This window comes from Staurois parvus, unplaced genomic scaffold (assembly GCF_062004578.1).
Source record: "Staurois parvus isolate SC_StPar_1 unplaced genomic scaffold, SC_StPar_1.0 ptg000186l, whole genome shotgun sequence".
Classification (NCBI taxonomy): Eukaryota; Metazoa; Chordata; class Amphibia; order Anura; family Ranidae; genus Staurois; species Staurois parvus.
The window spans coordinates 12,064,302-12,082,899 of NW_028317982.1; the positions used below are offsets into that span (position 1 = coordinate 12,064,302).

The 18,598-nt window shown below is 41.7% G+C and overlaps 1 protein-coding gene across 1 annotated transcript in view; it reads right to left on the bottom strand.

Annotated features, from left to right (window-relative positions):
- The window catches only part of ADGRA3 (adhesion G protein-coupled receptor A3), a 110,488-nt gene that overhangs the window by 29,387 nt on the left and 62,503 nt on the right, over positions 1 to 18,598 (bottom strand). The window contains exons 7-10 of the mRNA XM_089677485.1: positions 12,594 to 12,807; positions 11,045 to 11,209; positions 7,941 to 8,142; positions 613 to 762 (exon numbers count right to left, since the gene is read on the bottom strand). Coding sequence (XP_089533611.1) covers positions 613 to 762; positions 7,941 to 8,142; positions 11,045 to 11,209; positions 12,594 to 12,807 — 731 coding nt within the window. The remainder of the gene's footprint in view (positions 1 to 612; positions 763 to 7,940; positions 8,143 to 11,044; positions 11,210 to 12,593; positions 12,808 to 18,598) is intronic.

Below are 18,598 nucleotides of genomic sequence, written 5' to 3' on the forward strand. Positions count from 1 at the left end.
ATAACTGTTGGATGGCAAGTGGTTAACTAAAAATGCGCAGATTATTTGCTATGTACTGAATATAACAGGAAACATGCGTTAGAACAGTCAGATGGAGTCGCCATGCCAACAACTGAGCAGACAATTAACTGCACTGAAGACATCATCGCGATGACCCACCCTAAGGCTAGGTTCACACCCGTGTGGGTGATTGTCGCTGCAGGACCACACTTGTTCTCGTAGCCGCAACTACCCGCACAGAAAAAAGCACTGCCACTCAGGAGATGCATGGGGGAGCCATTATTCCTAGAGGCACCCACATGCACTGAAAATCACAGCACGGCTTCCCACACTGGGAAACGCACTGCACTTGCGGTTTCCATATGAGCCGCATTTTAAAAAAAACTTGAAGGGACTTTTTTGCTGTGTTTTCCGGAGGCATAGAAGCCCATTCGCACAAAGCGCAGCTTGTAGAGCCACACAGGTGTGAACCTAGCATAAAGCGGTCATATTCACTACACTATGGCTAACAGAGGCCAATGAACCATCCACATCTGCGGGAGTTCTGTGTCCAAGTAGTAAGAATGTCTTCAAATAAACAGAAGATTATTAATAAAAATGGTCCAAGATTACCTCCTTGTATTTTTCTGCAAAGCGGCCAAATTTCTCAATCATTTCAGCAACAAAGATAACGTCCATCTTGTCAGAGAAGTTTGCAGCCTCCACTGTGTAGGCCAGAAGCTGCTTAGCTGTTGCAACTGCATTGGTGAGGTTTAGTGGCATCTGCAAAAAACAAATGTTTAAAGCATTTTGATAAGCAATACTTGCTTAGTAAATGACACTTTGTTCAGGTAGTTAATCACTTGCCCTGAGGATTTACCCCTCTTCCTGACCAGGCCATGTTTTGCGTTATGGAGCTGCATTACTTTAACTCACAATTGCGCGGTCATGCAATGCTGCACCCAAATTTATGTCCTTTTTTTTCCACGAATTGAGCTTTCTTTCAGTGGTATTTGATTGCTTGTGCATTTTTTTATTTTTTGTGCTATAATTAAAAAAAAAAAGGACTGACAATTTTGAGAAAAAAAAAAACAATATTTTGACTTTTTGCTATTAAACATGTCCAGTAAAAAAATTAAATGGTTTACGTGAAAGTTTTAGTGTTAACAAACGGCGGTATAGATACTGGAATTTTTTTTTTTTTACTAGTAATGGCAGTGATCAGCGACTTATAGTGGGACTGCGGCAGGCATTCTCACACTGGGGAGATCTGACTTGGTGTTACTGACATCCCCAGTGACACCAATACAGTGATCAGTGCTAAAAAAAAAAAGCACTGACACTGTACTAATGGCACTGAGCAGGAAGGGGTTAAAAAGAGGAGCAATCAAAGGGTTAACTATGTGCTGGGAGTGTTTTACTAGTGGGCTGTGTCAGTGTGCTTCACTGTAAGTACACTGCTTTGGATAGCTGTGCACAGCCATCCAAAGCAGTATTCCTGAGCTGACAGGGAGGAGAACTGTTAGTAAACAAAACAGTTCTCCTCCCCATCGGAGATCACCGGTCACCGGCGAGTAATCGCTGGCCGGGACCCGGTGATTGACAGCCGCAGCCACGAACAGCGGCGCAAGTAAGGCACATGCGCCCCCTACCTCGAAATGCGAAATTGCGTATAAATACAAGTGATTTTGCGCACTCGTGCTGCCCTGTAGCAGTATTCTGCTATACAGCGGACAGGAAGCGGTTAAAAAAACCAGTATATGTTTACAGAACATTAGAAGGCCAGATGGTACCTTAGAATGTACCCAGATGATGTTAAAATACACCTAATCTTATCTAAAACCTTTCAAGGTGAAGAGCAGTGCTGAACTAAAGGTACTTCGTGGTACTTCAAGTAACTGTGCTATGTCTGAAACCAATGCCTGCGTTTCTGTGGTTCTCCTCGGATCCAAGGTCCATGATGTACATGGAACCTTCTGCCCAAATCAAGGATAAGCCTCGGCACTAAACCTATCCCGCTGTCATTCAATTGTGAAATGTCGCAACTTCTGTTAGCAGTGTAATCACTCCTTTGAGGATGATGAGAGAATAACAATTATGTACTTTAGATAAATTATCATCCATCATCCCAAATCCAGCAAGGAGATCCACCCTATAATGACTGCAGAGGATGTACAGAAAAGGTAAACAAGTATAGCTGCTAAAGTACTAAATACATAAGGGGAGCAAGACGGATATGCAAACTTCCATCATCTAACCAACACTGAAATAGGCATGAAATAAGTACAAACTAGCAATGTGTCATCTAAAGTGTCCACTCGGTTGTGTTCATGTTGAACACCAGTTGTATGGGCTCCTCTCTTTTATTGGAATTGCCTACTCTGATTTAACTGCACAGTGTGAGCTTCTCACAGTATGTATGAAAAGCAAGTCAGAGTGAGCCTGCCATATTTCCTGGCTCAAGGACGTTCACCATTAAGCTTTTTCCTCCCCAACTGAATTGCTCCTTGCCTGCCCCTTTCATTTTTTGGGGATTTCTGTTCTTTGAAACATGGGGGCTCAGCATCACATGTGAGCATTACAAAGGGCGGTCTGCAGGCAAATGCAGTCTGCCTAGAACACTGATACCTTCAGACTGACAGTCATCCATTAAGCCATTTTGATATTGCATACCACCTCTGAAGGGCCAGCCCATAGCATGCATCACAACTGGGGGCTCTTGAGAGACAAGATATTGTGATGTTTTCAGAAAGCTGTGAACAGCAGCCTGCTGGCCTCTGCCAGCCATGATCTGCCTTCATCACACAGAAAAGAACAGAAACCTAGTATTAACCAATTTCCGACCAGCCGTTGCATATAAACGGCCGGACGGTGGCACTGCAGGGTCGGGTGGCCGTTTATAAACCGCCTCCCCACACCCTGCTTGTGCGCGCTCCCTGGGAGCGCGCAGTACCGCGATCTGGTGCCTGCTGTGTCCTCCGGACACAGTGAAACACCGATCGTCGGACAGGACCTCTGTACGAGGTCCCGATCATGTGATCACTGATTGGCCAATCAGGGATCACATGCAAAGTAGTAAGCAAGATGTCACTTGTGACATCATTGCTTACTACGTGTGAAATCTGTGAATGATCACAGAGGTCACATGGTACATGGCTATTCACAACAGCCTTGTACCATGTGACAAGCTGTGACCAATCACAGCTCACTGAGTACTTCTCAATGAGTGCAAGAATGCAGACAGAGAGAAAGAGAAATTATTGCTTTTATATCCTATATGGGTGTACAAGCAATCAGTGTAAAAAAAAAAAAAAAAAAAAAAAATCTTTATCACCCCCCACAAGTAGTACAGTATCACTATTGTGACACTGTACTGCTAGGGTGACAGCAAAAAATCAGTGTAAAAAAAAAAAAAAAATGTAAAAAAAATGTTTAAGAATTATAATTTTTGGTTATAAACTAATTTGGATTTTTTTTTTTTACTAAAAAGATAAACAGAATAAATTTTGGCCAAGATTTATGATGAAATATTATTTATTTGCAAAATTTTATAAAAAAACACTTTTTTTCAAACTTTTTGGACATTTCATTTACATAGCAAAAAAAAAAAAATCCCAGCGGTGAATAAATGCCACCAAAATAAAGCTTTATCTGTCTCAAAAAAATGGTAAAAAATTCATATGGGTAAAGTGTTGCATGACCGCGCAGTAGTCATTCAAAGCGCTGAAAGCTGAAAATTGGCCTGGTCAGGAAGGGGGTAAAAGTGTTCGGTGTGGAAGTGGTTAACATAACGGGGCCTCAAATAAGGTATACAATGAAAACATGAAATTAGAGGTATTATTTAACATTTCATCAGTGTATCTTGTTTCTGAAAATATTTTCGTCATAATTTCTGTTTCCAGTGATGAAAACTAAAAAGAAAATTACTCTGAATGTTCGGCAATTGGCAAAAACTATGCCAAAAATCAATTTCAATTTTCGGCACCGAACAAAAACGGAACGAAAATGTGAGGGAGGGATGTTTTACTCATAAAGATGTTATATAAGGGCTAAATCTGTGTCTGTGTAGTTTGTTCAAACCTTAATACCATAAATAACATGTTCTTAGAATTTGTCTTTACTCCAGGGGTATATAATGAGTTTGGAAATTCTAGAGAAATGCTTAAATAATGCAATACAACTTGACTAAACCCTATAGATTTTAGTTGACTAAATTGTACTGGAAATTTTAGTTGACTAGAATATGACGAAAAATAAAACAATTCAGATTACTAAAATTCACCTAAAGCTAAAATGGCATTTTTTTAGTCAAAAGACTGTGACTAAAACTAAACTGATTTTTTTATGTCAAAATGAACACTATATTTCATCAGCATGTTTATGGGGGAAAGGAGGAACTATAGAAGGTACATATAAGCAGATTAAACTTTATCTTGAAGATTCTGCCTCCACTCTATCCATGCTGCCATGGCTATATGCATGATCATACAGCTGATAAAGATCTAGGTGTGCTGATCATCTGATGTGTAATGTTAATCATTCTCCTCCCCAACCTCAAATCTTTACATGTCTGAAGTCCCATGAGATTTCACAGGCAGTAGGAGGAAGATGAAGCCAAGAAGTATACTGTGCCAAGGCAAGCTGAATGCATCATTTTTGGTAGTTCCACGACAAAAGTCACACGATTAATGCAGACCAGACATTGGCACCAGCATCTTGGGTATGTAATCATATTAAAGTGACATGGAAAGTTGTTTACAATAATGTTCTTCTTCAATGATTATAATAGAAGGCCTTTCGGGGGATATTCTATAGCACACTATACTATGGCAAGCACACTATACAACCTAAAATGTATCTAAACCTAACCACTACTTTCAAAAGCGGATTTCAATCTTATTAAATCTGCAGCTTTCATTAGAATACTTCCAGATGCTCCTGCCATGACAGTACTAATTCAAGCACTTCTTGTTGTACAATGACAACTCTTCAATTGTGCTCCAGTGCTGTCAACCTCTTGCACAACCAGCTGATGGGAGTCTACAAGTGGTCATGCTAATACCCTTTGCACAAGCATGGTCCACCATTGTACCTGACCAATCGTTCCTGAGCAATGATGTGCAGCTGATGCAGGAGTGAGTGCATGTAGACAGCAAGTTCCTACAAGAGGCTGCAGGAGATCAGCAGTGCAGAGATGAAAAAAAAAAAATGTAAAACAGTGTGTTGTGGGAAAAAAAAAAGTCTAAACGGCGCTGGTTATTAACCACTTCCCGACCGCCCTACAGCAGAAGTACTGCAACAGGGCGGCAGGGATGCACAAAATCACTCACTGATCGTCGGGCGAGCTGACAGGGGAGAGGTCTGTATGTACACAATACAGATCTCTCCCCTGTCAGCAGGAACAGGCTGCTTTGTATTGCTCCGCTCTAGTAAACACACACAGCACACTTAGTAAAACACACAGAGAACACAGTTAACCCTTGGATCGCCCCAGATGTTAACCCCTTCCTGCCCAGTGTCATTAGTACGGTGTCAGTGCTTTTTATTAGCACTGATCACTGTATTAGTGTCACTGGGGATGTCAGTGGCAGTTAGTCAGTCCCCCCCCCCCCCCCATCAGATTATTCACTGCAGTCCTGCAATAAGTCGCTGATTTCCGCCATTACTAGTAATAAATAAATAAATATTCCAGTATATATACCGTCATTTGCAGACGCTATAACTTTCACGTAAACCAATTAATTTACACGTACTAGGATTTTTTTTTTTTAAGCAAAGACACGTAGTAGAATACATTTTGGCCTTAATTTATGACATTTGATTTTTTAAAATTTTTGTATTGGACATTTAATAGCAAAAAGTCAAATATATATATTTTTTCCAAAATTGTTGGTCTTTTTTTGTTTATAGCGCAAAAAATAAAAAATGCACAGGTGACCCAATACCACTGAAAGAAGCTCTATTTGTGGGAAAAAAAGACATAAATTTAATGTACAATGTTGCATGACTGCGCAATTGTCAGTTAAAGTAACACAGCGCCGTATTGCAAAAAATGGCCTGGTCAGGAAGGGGGGTAAATCCTCTGGAAGGCAATTGGTTAAGCATTATTAACTACTTGCCAACCGCAGATAGCCGAATGACATCATATGATGTCCTCCCAGAATGCGCTCTCCTGCACGACCCTTGGGGTGTGCACCCGGCGATCTCCGTGATCGCTGTCTCCTACGGACACAGCTGATCACGTGATGTGGTAAAAGGCCAATTGCAGCGGCCTTTTACCACGTGATCAGCCGTGTCCAATGACATGCTGATCACCGGGAAATGCAATTGCTGGTTCTCGGGTGAACTTTCCTCATGCTGTCAGAGCGTGAGGAAAGTACTGCCGAGAACCGGCAGTTGTCAGAGCAGGGATCGGCACCGATCATCAGGGCACGGATGATCGATGCCTAGCAGTGCCACCCACAAGTTCCGCCCACCTGTGCCCAGCAGTGTGCACCTACTAACTCCGCCCACCTGTGCCCAGCAGTGCGCCCACTAACTCCGCCCACCTGTGCCCAGCAGTGCATCCACCTGTGCCCAGCAGTGCACCCACCTGTGCCACCCAGCAGTGTCACACAAGTGTGCCCAGAAGTGCCACCCACCTGTGCCCACCAGTGCCACCCACCTGTGCCCACCAGTGCCACCCACCTGTGCCCACCAGTGCAGCCCAGCTGTGCTGCCAGTCAGTGCCGCCAGTCAGTGCCCAGCGGTTGTGCCAGTCAGTTCCCAGCAGTGCCGCCAGTCAGTTCCCAGCAGTGATGCCAGTCAGTGCTACCTATCAAAGCTGTCTATCAGTACCCATCATCAGAGTCGCCTATCAGTGTCGCCTATCCGTGACACCTCATTAGTGCCACCTATCAGTGCCGCCTATCCGTGCCACCTCATTAGTGCTGCCTATCAGTGCCCATCAGTGCCGCCTATCAGTGCCCATCAGTGCCGCCTATCAGTGCCCATCAGTGCCGCCTATCAGTTCCGCCCACCTGTGCCCAGCGGTGCCACCCACCAGTTCCGCCCACCTGTGCCCAGCAGTGCCCCCACCTGTGCCCAGCAGTGCCCCCACCTGTGCCACCCACCTGTGTCCACCAGTGCCACCCACCTGTGCCCACCAGTGCCTCCCACCAGTGCTGCCAGTCAGTGTCCAGCAGTTGTGCCAGTAAATGCCCAGCAGTTGTGCCAGTCAATGCCTAGCAGTGCCGCCAATCAGTTCCCAGCAGTCATGCCAGTCAGTGCCACCTATCAGTGTTGCCTATCCGTGCCACCTCATTAGTGCTGCCTATCAGTGCCGCCTATTAGTGCCCATCAGTGCTGCCTCATCAACGCACTTTTTTTTTGTTTATAGCGCAAAAAGTAAAGTGCCCAGCGGCGATTAAATACCACCAAAAGAAAGCTCTATTTGTGAGAAAAAAATGATAACAATTTCATATGGGTACAATCTTGCATGACCGCGCAAACGTCTATCAAAGTGCGACAGCGCTGAAAGCTGAAAATTGTCCTGGTAAAGAAGGGGGTATACATGCCCGGTAGGCAAGTGGTTAACAACCAGTAAAACACAGTGGGGCATATCAACTTTCCCCTTTTGGCAGCAGGCAGTGGGTGCAGTCTAAAACCAATAGCAGGCTGTCTATTAGTTAAGAATCCATCCACTGCCTTCTGTCAATCACAGAGAGTGGACCTGATGGGGAACAAGCATCTGGGTTTGTCTGTGTGCACCTGATTGATCTACCTGTCTACAGGTACATGAATTTGTCCCCATGAGGACAACTGTTGTGTGGATGCATATTGGAATTCTTAGACACTCTTTATGAATTCCCTGGATGGTGTTTTAGCAAACTGACTCTCTACTGATTGGGGGTTACATTTACTTTAATGTAAGATTTGAGGCACAGATTCTCTCGCAGTCTAGGAAATATGTGGAAGAATACCTGATTAAACATGAATAGGACTCGTGTGACGTCATTAGCGTACTGGCATTTAGAATAGTCCTCCTCTGCCCAGGAGCCCCCTCGGTCACATCGTCGCCAGGCTCTTATCTCATCTTGTTGGGTGCCAGGATAGATTCCACCTCCAGCTGAATAGCGGGTGCACAGTAGATATGCAGTAATTCCTGCCAATGTTCTTGGCCACCTAGTGGACAATATATTTATATCTCAGTTTCAGAATTCTGTACAATATCATCTGGTCAAGGACTTTAAGGGCTCATTAACACTTGCGGGCAGGAGGCAGTAAAAATAGGCAGTTGAGCCATGGTTTTATTGCCCCCACTAAGCTGCAAATGCAGTCAGATAGGGTTGTACACAGTAGATATTATACCCTCTGTCAGATTTGGCCAAACAACTCATTCAAGTGAAAAGAATTGAGCTGCAACCCTGAGCAATGAACACATTTGTGGCACAGTGGTGCAGGCTTTACAGATGGCAATGAAGTGACATAACTCCTGTCAAAACGCTTCAGAAATATGACCCAATGTGGATTGCTTTTCAGAGGGGTGCCAAAGTCTGCCGCAAGTGAAAACTAGCCTGAGAGTTTGCAAAAACAGATGGCTTTATATCTGCAGTATATTTTTGTATGTGTATAGTCAAGCTAAGCTAAAAGTACTGGTTTATAAGTCCTCATGCACATTGGACATTTTGATAACACTGGTAACGTTAGCTGTGTCACGTTAAAAATGTGAGTTTTTCAGCTTTTTTAAGTGTTTTTGCATTAGCATTTAGCTGTGTCTTCCCGCGTTTTTACGCGTTTGTATTTTTTTTTACCAAAAAAAAATATGGGGGGGGGGGGGTAAAAAAATCCCAAAACACCGCTTTGCTGCGTTTTACCACGTTTTGCCACGTTTTTCAGCGTTAGAGCTTTTTTCCAGCCAAAAAACGTTGATTACAGTCTATGTGTGCATGGACACATAGGATAACATGCTGGGGGGTTTACTAGCTGTAGAAAAAAAGGTCAAAAGCCAAAAACAGCAGCTAGATGATGCAAAATCTGGTGCAGCTCTGCAATGAAACCAATCAGCTTCCAGTTATTTTGTCAAGGCTTAATTGAACAAGCTGAAGTTAGAATTTGATTGGCTACCATGCACAGCTGCACCAGATTCTGAGTGCTTCAATTTTAGTAAATCTCCCCCATTGTATCCAGCAGAGCCTCCAGGCTCATCCAGGCATGGCTGGGTATAAATTAGTAGATTTTTTTTTTTAAGGAAAATTCGTATGAACATCCATACAAAAATATCAGTACATTTGATGCCTTAACAAGTGTCATTTGAAAGTACTTCAAAATTTCATTTGCTTTTAACATTCGATCTCGGAGTGAATTGCCACATGAAAACCACATTCACGGTTAGAAATTCATTCATTTGCGAAAATTTTTCCATTCTGCTGCTTTGAATTATCTCATCACTGCAGTCAGAAATGAACTTTGATGTTACCCCACTAGCAATTAGAAAACTGAACAAATGTTCTAAGAACAAAATTTTTCATTCCAATATCTACTAGCATGTACCCAGCTTAAGACTCACGGAGGATTATTTTATGTGCTTAAAAAAACATCTTACATAATTCTAAAGCTATGCTGGCACTGGCAGTTCTTACAAAATAAACATCCGTGGGAATTAACACGACAGGTCCTGTTCAATTAGACTGTGAAAGTATGTCTTGGCAACTCTTCCCAGCATTAGGAATATTAATCCTCATCTTGTCTGATCCTTTAATATACATGTATAGACATCTTAGAAGCTTTGATTTGTATAAAATTAATTGAGCGAATGACCAGAAAAGTAAGACATGTTAAAGGAATGACTGCCTTTTTTTAAAAAACCTTTATCATCTGTAAAATATACTACTGTTTAAATATAATTAAAATTTCCACCCACACAGCCGCATCATTCATTCACAGTTTGCTGTGAATGAACAAACTACAAGTAACATCTGCCACTGCGGCACAAGGCTTCTACTTCTCCATGAACTATGAGAGCACTGGTGAGCGCTCTTGTAGTTCATGGATTCTTCCTGCAGTTCCTGGCATGCTTTACAAGCTGCAGTGTAAAATGAATAAATAAAAATGTTTACTTGTTTAGGGTGTATAATTGAGAAACGAACACAAATAATAATAATAATTAAAAAAAAAAAAACACATTCAGTATATCTCTGCAGCAAATGCACATTTCCCCATGTTTTATCCCTATAAAAACACCGCAAGTATAGAAAATACCCACCAGAAATGCATTCAGCTTCAAACTTTCTGTAGTGAGTTGTCAACACCCAATGAAATCCCTAGCAGTCTTGTGAGCCTTGCCCAGTTCTCTGCTGGACTACAGAACACCTCCCCATATGTTATGGAGAGGAGGAGAGGGGTGGGTGTGTTACGCCTATTTTGTACCTTGTTGTTCCCCCAGCCCTTGTGTTCCCAAAAGTCATATTCACTGGTACTCAATCCAGCAAGATATATGCAACAGAAGCAATTCTCAAAATCTTATGATCTGTGCTGAAACATGAAGTGTGCACTTTCAATCATTCCTCTGGAGATTTTTGTATTCCACCAGAGCTGGATCAGGAGACAGGTGAGTGTAGGACACTTACTTAAAAAAAAAAAATTAAAACAGCATATACATTTTTTCTTTAATAAATGTAGTTGTCAAGATAGTACTTCTCCAGAAAAGGGACCTTTTATGCTGTTATTAATGATTACAAGATATGCGGGGACAAAGGGCACAGCAGGGTACAAAATAAGTGTTAGAAATTTAGACACAAAAAGTGTACAAAAAGTTAAATATAGCAAGAGAATAGCTTGATTCTTGTTTTACAGCAGTTAACAAATGCTGAAATATGAAGAGCCTTTCATCTTGCTAATTTCCCCTTTGCTCTTTGTATTCTGCAGATGGAGCTACAGTGCCACGTGTGGTCAGTTACCACTTGAATAGACCCAATTTTCAGACTTAATACAAATCGGAAACATAAATTCTATGGTATTATGGACTTTTCTGGTCCTCCAATTGTAAATGTATTATACTACACAAAAAACATAATTAATCACTCACTTAAAATCCCCTTTGTTATTGATAACTCTCTCCATAGGGCAGTACTGTGCAGAACTCTCCAGCACCACAATATCCACAGTCCTTGTGTTATTGCCACGCCGACTCTGAACACGGCAGCCCCAGTTCCCCGTGGATCCAGCTTGAATATTGGAAATGGTCAGAGCGCTAAAGAAGAGAGACCAACAATGATTAACAACAACCCTATGACAAGGTGATATGATTTGTTTTGCTGGGCCCCCCTCAAGCTGGAAGGGGCAACAGCACCCATGGGAGATCCAGTTTCGGTGCACAAGCATGACAAGTACAGCCACATCAGAACAAAGCAGGTGTTTTTATGAGATTTTGAATGATTATGGTGGCCTACAGCCAGCCACCATGAGCCTAAATGGCAAAACTTGTGTATTCAGCTTGTCCATGGCAAGGGGCCCGTCAGTAAAAAGTCTATATGTATGATAAAGACTCCTGGAGGTCGCAAACAAAAGATAGAAAAACGGAGTAAAAAGAAAAGTCAAATCAGAGTGCCCTGCAGTTATTATTAGGAGACAGAAAATTTCCACACCCACAATATTTAGGAGAAAACTAAAAGAAATGAGGGAAAAGGTCTATAGTGAAGGCCAAAAAATGTTTAAAGTCTAAGGCTACTTTCACATGGGCGATCTGATCAGGTCTGCTTGAGCGGATGGTCCAAGTATCCCTATGGACTACCGGTGGGTGTAAACAGACTTGGCCCATATACACCGGGCTACCTCCAATCCAATTTGCTAAAAAGGGGAAAAAAAAACAGAAGGGGATTTGAGGGAATCTGTCCCCCTCTGTTTGGCAGATGGATCGACGGGCAGTCTGGTGGAAACAGACCACCCTTAGAGCAGAGTGTGCTGTGCCTGTGTCCACTCTGCATTAACTTAGCGAACATGGGCCTGTCATTCACCCACTCTGCTCAGCAGGGGATCAGAGGAAGGAGAAATTCTGCCCCGTGTGAAAGGGGCCTTACATTTAGTTCCATTTCTAAATTGGCTACAAACTCTGTGAAAAAGCCTGCCTCCTGCCAGAAGCTGCAAAGGAGGACCCATGCTCTCTGTGAGGAAGCAGTGGTCTGTCTGCAGTGGTCCAACATACCTCCTGCTGAGTCAAAATTACAGTCCTCCAATCAGCAGGGAGCATGATCTTTCCTGACTGCAGAATTACAGGTCTAACACGAGCAGAGTTGGACTTTTGTAGAGAGACCACTTGAGAGAAACAATTATCTTAGTTGTGTGTTATTGAAATCTACAATAGAAATAGGGGGATATGTCTTTATTTGTGGCCCATGGAACAATCTACTAACCAAAGTTCTAGGCATTGCTGCCCATAGATCCAATTTATTTAATTATTCAGATTTCACTAGACGTAATTTCCCCACACAAGTGAGAAAGAAAAATATCACACCCACTACAGAACCAAGTATTGTCCATTGCACCACTTGAACTTAAGACAATTAATAAACTGGACAACAAAGCAACAGAAGGAATTATCTTCAGCAGGCACTTAACTATATAAATAATATAAATACCTGGCAATCAACGAGCAGTTGTGGATCATATTCTTCTCCACATAAATCCCCTGTGACTCATCGGTTTCCACAATCTTCCCATCCTGATACCATAAAACCTGCATGTCCTGGTCAACGTAGGAAGCCATGCACTGGAATGGCAGACTGTCCCCTTCAAAGACCACCTGGCGGTGTGATGGCGTCATAAAAAATGATGGAAGCTCAAGAGGTGACTCTGGTAAGGAAAAAAAAAATCCAATGAAAACCAGATTTAACAACTTTTAGATCAGATATTTAGGTGATGGGGTTACTGGTATGTTAAATCAGATTTAGTTTATGCTTTTCAGAAATCCAGAATTTCATCTGCAGAATTTCCAGTTCTGCCCAAAAACGGCAATCGCAAAAGATGTTATTGGGGTTTTCTGATGAATTCCTATACTGTAGAATGGCAAATAATTGTTGAGCCTAGCTGAGTCAGTTTCATTATTGCCTTGTGGGAGGTAGCACATAAACAGCTGCAAAAAAATCTAGTGCCTGGAGTGTTTTCAGTGATATAGGAAGTCTACAATTGATTCAATCTAACAAACCCAATGCAAACATGCTTTTATAAAAGACCACCAGATTGCTCTTGTAATTGTTCAGTCAATTACAATCACCTAATGTGCATATTTAAAGCATACCTGCTGCTTCTCAATCAGCACAGCTTGGTCACATATTGCAACTACAATAACCACATTACCCTCAGTGGGCACAAATTCAATCCCAGGCTTGTTTACACCTCCAGATAGATTTGGTCATGTCATAGTTACATAGTTAGTCTGGCTGAAAAAGACAAAAGTCCATCCAGTTCAACCATAGAAAAAAAAAAAAAAAGTTATAATCCTATACCCACAGTTAATCCAGAGGAAGGCAAAAAACCCAGCAAAGCATGATCCAATTTGCTCCTGCTGGGAAAAAAATTCCTTCCTGATTCCCGAGAGACAATCGGATATTCACTGGATCAACTTTACCTATAAATGTTAGTATCCAGTTATATTCTGTGTATCTAAGAAACAATCCAGGCCTTTTTTAACGCAATCCACTGACCTGGCCAGAATCAACTCTTGAGGGAGTCTATTCCACATTTTCACAGCTCTCACTGTCAAGAAACCTTTCTGTGTTTGGAGATTACATTTCTTTTCCTCCAGACGTAAAGAGTGCCCCCTTGTCCTCTGTGATGACCTCAGGGTGAATAACTCTACACTGAGTTCACTATATGAACCACTGATGTATTTATACATGTTGATCATATCCCCCCTTAATCTCCTCTTCTCAAGAGAGAATAAATTCAGTTCCTCTAATCTTTCCTCATAGCTGAGCTCCTCCATGCCTCTTATCAGTTTGGTTGCCCTTCTCTGTACTTTCTCCAGTTCCCCAATGTTCCGTTTGTGAATTGGCGCCCAAAACTGAACTGCATATTCCAGGTGAGGTATTACTAATGATTTGCACAGGGGTAATATGATATCTCTCTCTGGAGTCTATACCTCTTTTAATACAAGAGAGGATTTTGCTCACTTTAGAAACCGCAGCTTAGCATTGCATGCCATTATTAAGCTTGTGATCTACCAGAACCCCCAGATCCTTCTCCACCACTGATTCCCCCAGTTGCCATGTCAAAGAAACCTATTTAGTTACCTGCTGTACTCAACCCCTCTCTATCCCAATCACTTGAATTCAAGTGTAACTAAAAGGCAGTTTTTTGTTGATAGAGCAAGAGAGGTTACCTGCCAGGTTTTTTTTTTTTGCCATTTGTGTCCCATCGGGGAGATTTACCTTCACTTTCTGCCCTAAAGAAGTGAGAGGAAAACCCACCAATGAATCCTAGCGTGACACCAGGGTCACCAGAAATTGAAGAAAAATCTCTCAAACAAAGCCCAAATAGCAGAAAAACAGACAACATTCTACCCAATTCTATCCAACCCCCCCTCCCTAAAAAAAAGAAACCATATCTATAACTGTTATGTTTATGGAGACTGACGTCAATGAACAAGTTTAGTGGTTTGGTTGGGTTCTAGGGTTGAGAAAAGGGTTAAGTAGAACTTTTTTGTTAATTTTGGATAGAGTAAAGGAGCGTTTTAACCCTTGTAAGTTTTTTTTTTGCCATCTGTGTCCCATTTTGGAGATTTCCCTTCACTTGCTTTCCCATAGCCAAACCGGAAGCGAGAGGAAATCCCTGCAAATTAAGGGAATTTCCTGGGGACCCTCAGGTCACCAAAACTAGTGTCCCCATTGGAAGATTCCACCTTTATTACTTTTCTGGGGACAATCAAAAATGTGGGGTTTTGTTTAATTTTCTCTGATAATGGTAAACATGACAAACAGAGCAGGTAAATCTCCCTAATGGGGACACAGACAGCAATCTGATCACCCTCTACTCTATCCAAAGCAAACAAGCTACAGAGAAAAGTTTTGCCTTTAGTTCTACTTTAATGGGATCATCTACATTCTATACACCATCTTCAATCCTCTCACTTCCCATTAACCCCTAAAATTTAAAATCCTAACCAAATTCCTGGACTTTGTCCCACCAGATATGAATAGTGGACAACTACTTTCTTACTGAGAACTTCAGATTTTCACATCTCTCATGGTATACCTTACAAAAGAAGCAGAAATTGCCACAGGAAAAAATCCAACGTTTTAACCAACAGACTATTGTATTCAGCAGCTGCGGCACTCATGGCTACCTGAATTCAACGGCGCTGCCGAACAGTGATGGCATTTGATAAAATGCAGTCATTGTTTGGTCCATAATTTTCCAACTGGTTTAGGTGATTTTTAAATCGACCTTTGTAAAGCCAGATGGTGCTCGCACATAAGTCTCAAATTCTGGCAGATTCAGCAGAAGACGGATAAAAGTAAAGCTCTATATAGCCAGTCTAAACTGGTAAATATCTGAAAATGTAATAAAACTATACTCTGGCTAACAAAGAGGGTAATCAACCAGAGGGATATGTCTTTGAAAACGTGTGTGCGCACAAAACGCATCAGGAAGCTGCCTGCGCATTGACGTCACGCCGCCTGGGCTGCACGAAGGTCCGGTGGCTATCTTAGTGAGTTGTTTTATATGGTTTGTTTGTACTCTCCACGTGTTTACTCTGTACCTTTTATAAAGTAATACGCTATTAGCCGATTTGCTCTTTTGTGAGCTAACTCCTCAGGATTTCTCATTGCGGTTTGCATGCTGCTTGGTGTCATCACCCCTATCTGAGATCATCCTGGCCTTCATGGTCCTATGGCTGATGGGTGTGCTGCCTGACTTACCTGGGGAAGAAACCAACTGTTCATGCGCATTTTATATGTGCTTCTGGTAGGTGCATATAAACAAATACTTTTCAGGGATTCACCAGCACTGGATGTCACCTGGTCACGGATTTATTTTCTAGATTTGTTTTATAACTATTGTTTATCGCAATTGTGTCATTTGATATATGTTCATTAACAGTCACTTTTCATTTTATATCCCTCAAAGCTGACCACTCAGTGTCACGGATACCATCACCACACTTATCAGTATATTAATTATTGCTATATTTATAATTCATGAACTCTCGCACTTTAGACTGGTAGCGCTGATCAGAGTGCCTAACTGTGTCGACTTTTTTATATTGCTGCTATTTGTTCTATTGCTGCTTCAATTCAACTTATTATTTATGTATATGCACATGTTTTAGAAGTATTTCATTTGATTCATTCACTACTTTAGCGCTGCACCTTTTATATTTCATTCACTAGTGAGGATACAAAGGGCGGTCCTTTAGTGCCAGCAGCTTATACCTTTCTACACACCCATAGCTCTCACTGACACTACATATACATAAATCAGCTGTGATACACTACATTTAGTAGCTCCTTATTAATAAAAGAAAATTACATCCTAGGTCCAGTGTCAGTATTTGATCTGTAATAATAATTATTCTGCAATGCTGGGGCAGGGGAGAGTGTGCCTTGCCTATGTCTCCAATATTAAGACCTTTTTTCATTATTTGTTTGAGCTAATCGAGCTAAAGGGGCAACATCATCATATGGGTCCTAGGGGTTTTAGAATACTCCAGAAGCTAATTTTTCAAGAAGAACTAAACAAAATTTTCTCAGGGGTGTGGACATTTTTGAAAAAATGACTTGTCCAAGGGACTAAATCGGGGTCCCTCCTGACAATCTATTTGTCCTGATAAAAAAAATAAACAAATGATTTTAACCAAAGCCATATTTAAATCTGAGGCAATTTTAGGAATGTCTGGGGCTTTTAAAAATGGAAGGGGCTGTATGGCGACTTAAATGTTTTTAACATTGCGCTGTTTATTTCCTACTCCTCCCTGCCTGTCTCCAGCACCACACCCAGGGACTAGCAGAGAGAGGAGAGACCTTGCAGTGTAATGAACACCAAATAGGTTCTTCTCAGGAAAGGGGGGGTGTTGGGCTCTTTTAACGCTCAGGAGAAGTACAATTCAATGAGAATAAAAAAATAAATAAATAAATAAACATATTCAGGTTACCCTCGCACACAGAAACAGTTTATGTGCTTGGGTGTAACTTTTATTTTTTACAATTAAAATTTTTTTTTCTTACGTGACTTTTTGTTCCCTATGTGATGAAAAAAGTTCAGTATGTGATGATTTTTTTGGTGCAAGGGTCTCTTACTGAGACATCGAGGGTGTCTTTCATGCCTCCCTGCAGGACCCTGCATGTCTACCCTGTGCTCCACTGAATGTAATGTGGGGGGGGGCTGACACTTTAGCAGGGTGTGTGGAAGCCATCGGGCAGCAACGTAGCTACCAGAATGCTTTCATCTGACAAGTAAGCCCTGCTGCATGCAAGCAAAAATATTTTTTTAAAATCGACCTGCCCGGCACCCGGAACTGCATGTCCTGGAGCATCCGGAAATACAAATTACACATCCCTGTCTCTCCTATAGTTTCTAAAGGCAGAGCTGTTTTTAACATAACTTATGGACATTTTTTGAAGCCAATTACAAGGAAAAGCTGATTTCCTGAACCAAACACCCAGAATAATTTGTGATCTGAGCCCATCTTGCTTAAGGCTTCATGCACACTGGACATTTTTACAGCAGCTCCTAGGAGCGTTTGGCATTTTTTTCTCCTGCCTCTAAACTCTCCTGAATGTTAAGCCTAGTATGCACGCTGAGAATATTGGACGAATGACTATCCATGTTATTTGCATGCAGGGGCGGACTGACAACTCTTGGGGCCCCCGGGCAATAGGGGATCATGGGGCCCCTGTGTCCTTGCCCAAACTCAAAAAAGTCTATGAAAAAGGTACCAGGGGCATCTCATGGGGCCCCCTACTGGGGAAGGGCCCGAGTTTCCAAATGGTCAGTCCGCCCCTGTTTGCATGCTAGTCTCATATCGAAAATGAAGAGGTTACGAAAGTTACAGAAAATCTCATACGACAGAATACAACTTGGAAAGGGATGTAATGTGTTGTAATGTATTCTTTCGTATCTGATCATGCATGGTCTTGCTCTTCCAATTTTTTCTGGATGAATACTATACTGATTAGATGAAAATTGTACAATATTGTATTACACGGAAAAAAAAATTGTGTTTGTCCCTTCTAATAATTTCGGACGAAAGCTGTGTATGAACAATCAGATTATTACACGATAGCTTTGAAAGCAATATTTTTGTTCCGATTTTCTGATTGCGTGTACTAGGCTTTAGCCTGTGTCCATGCACACATAGGCCTTTAGTCGCAGGGGCTGTTAAAGGCAGAAAAATAAAAACACTGCCAGTGCGTCCAAGAGCAGCAGAGTTTTGGTAGAAAAAAAGATTGATGCTTCTAAAGGCGTGTTTAGCACTTGAGCGTAAATTAATTTTAATGGTCAGAATAAATTATTATTATTATGGCCATAGATATTAGTTAAAGCCCAAGCACCTGACGACTATAAATGCACATAAACACTTTCAGAGGCATTAGACACTTTTACAAATGTCAGGCATTTTTTCTGCCGAAATTCTGCTGCCAGG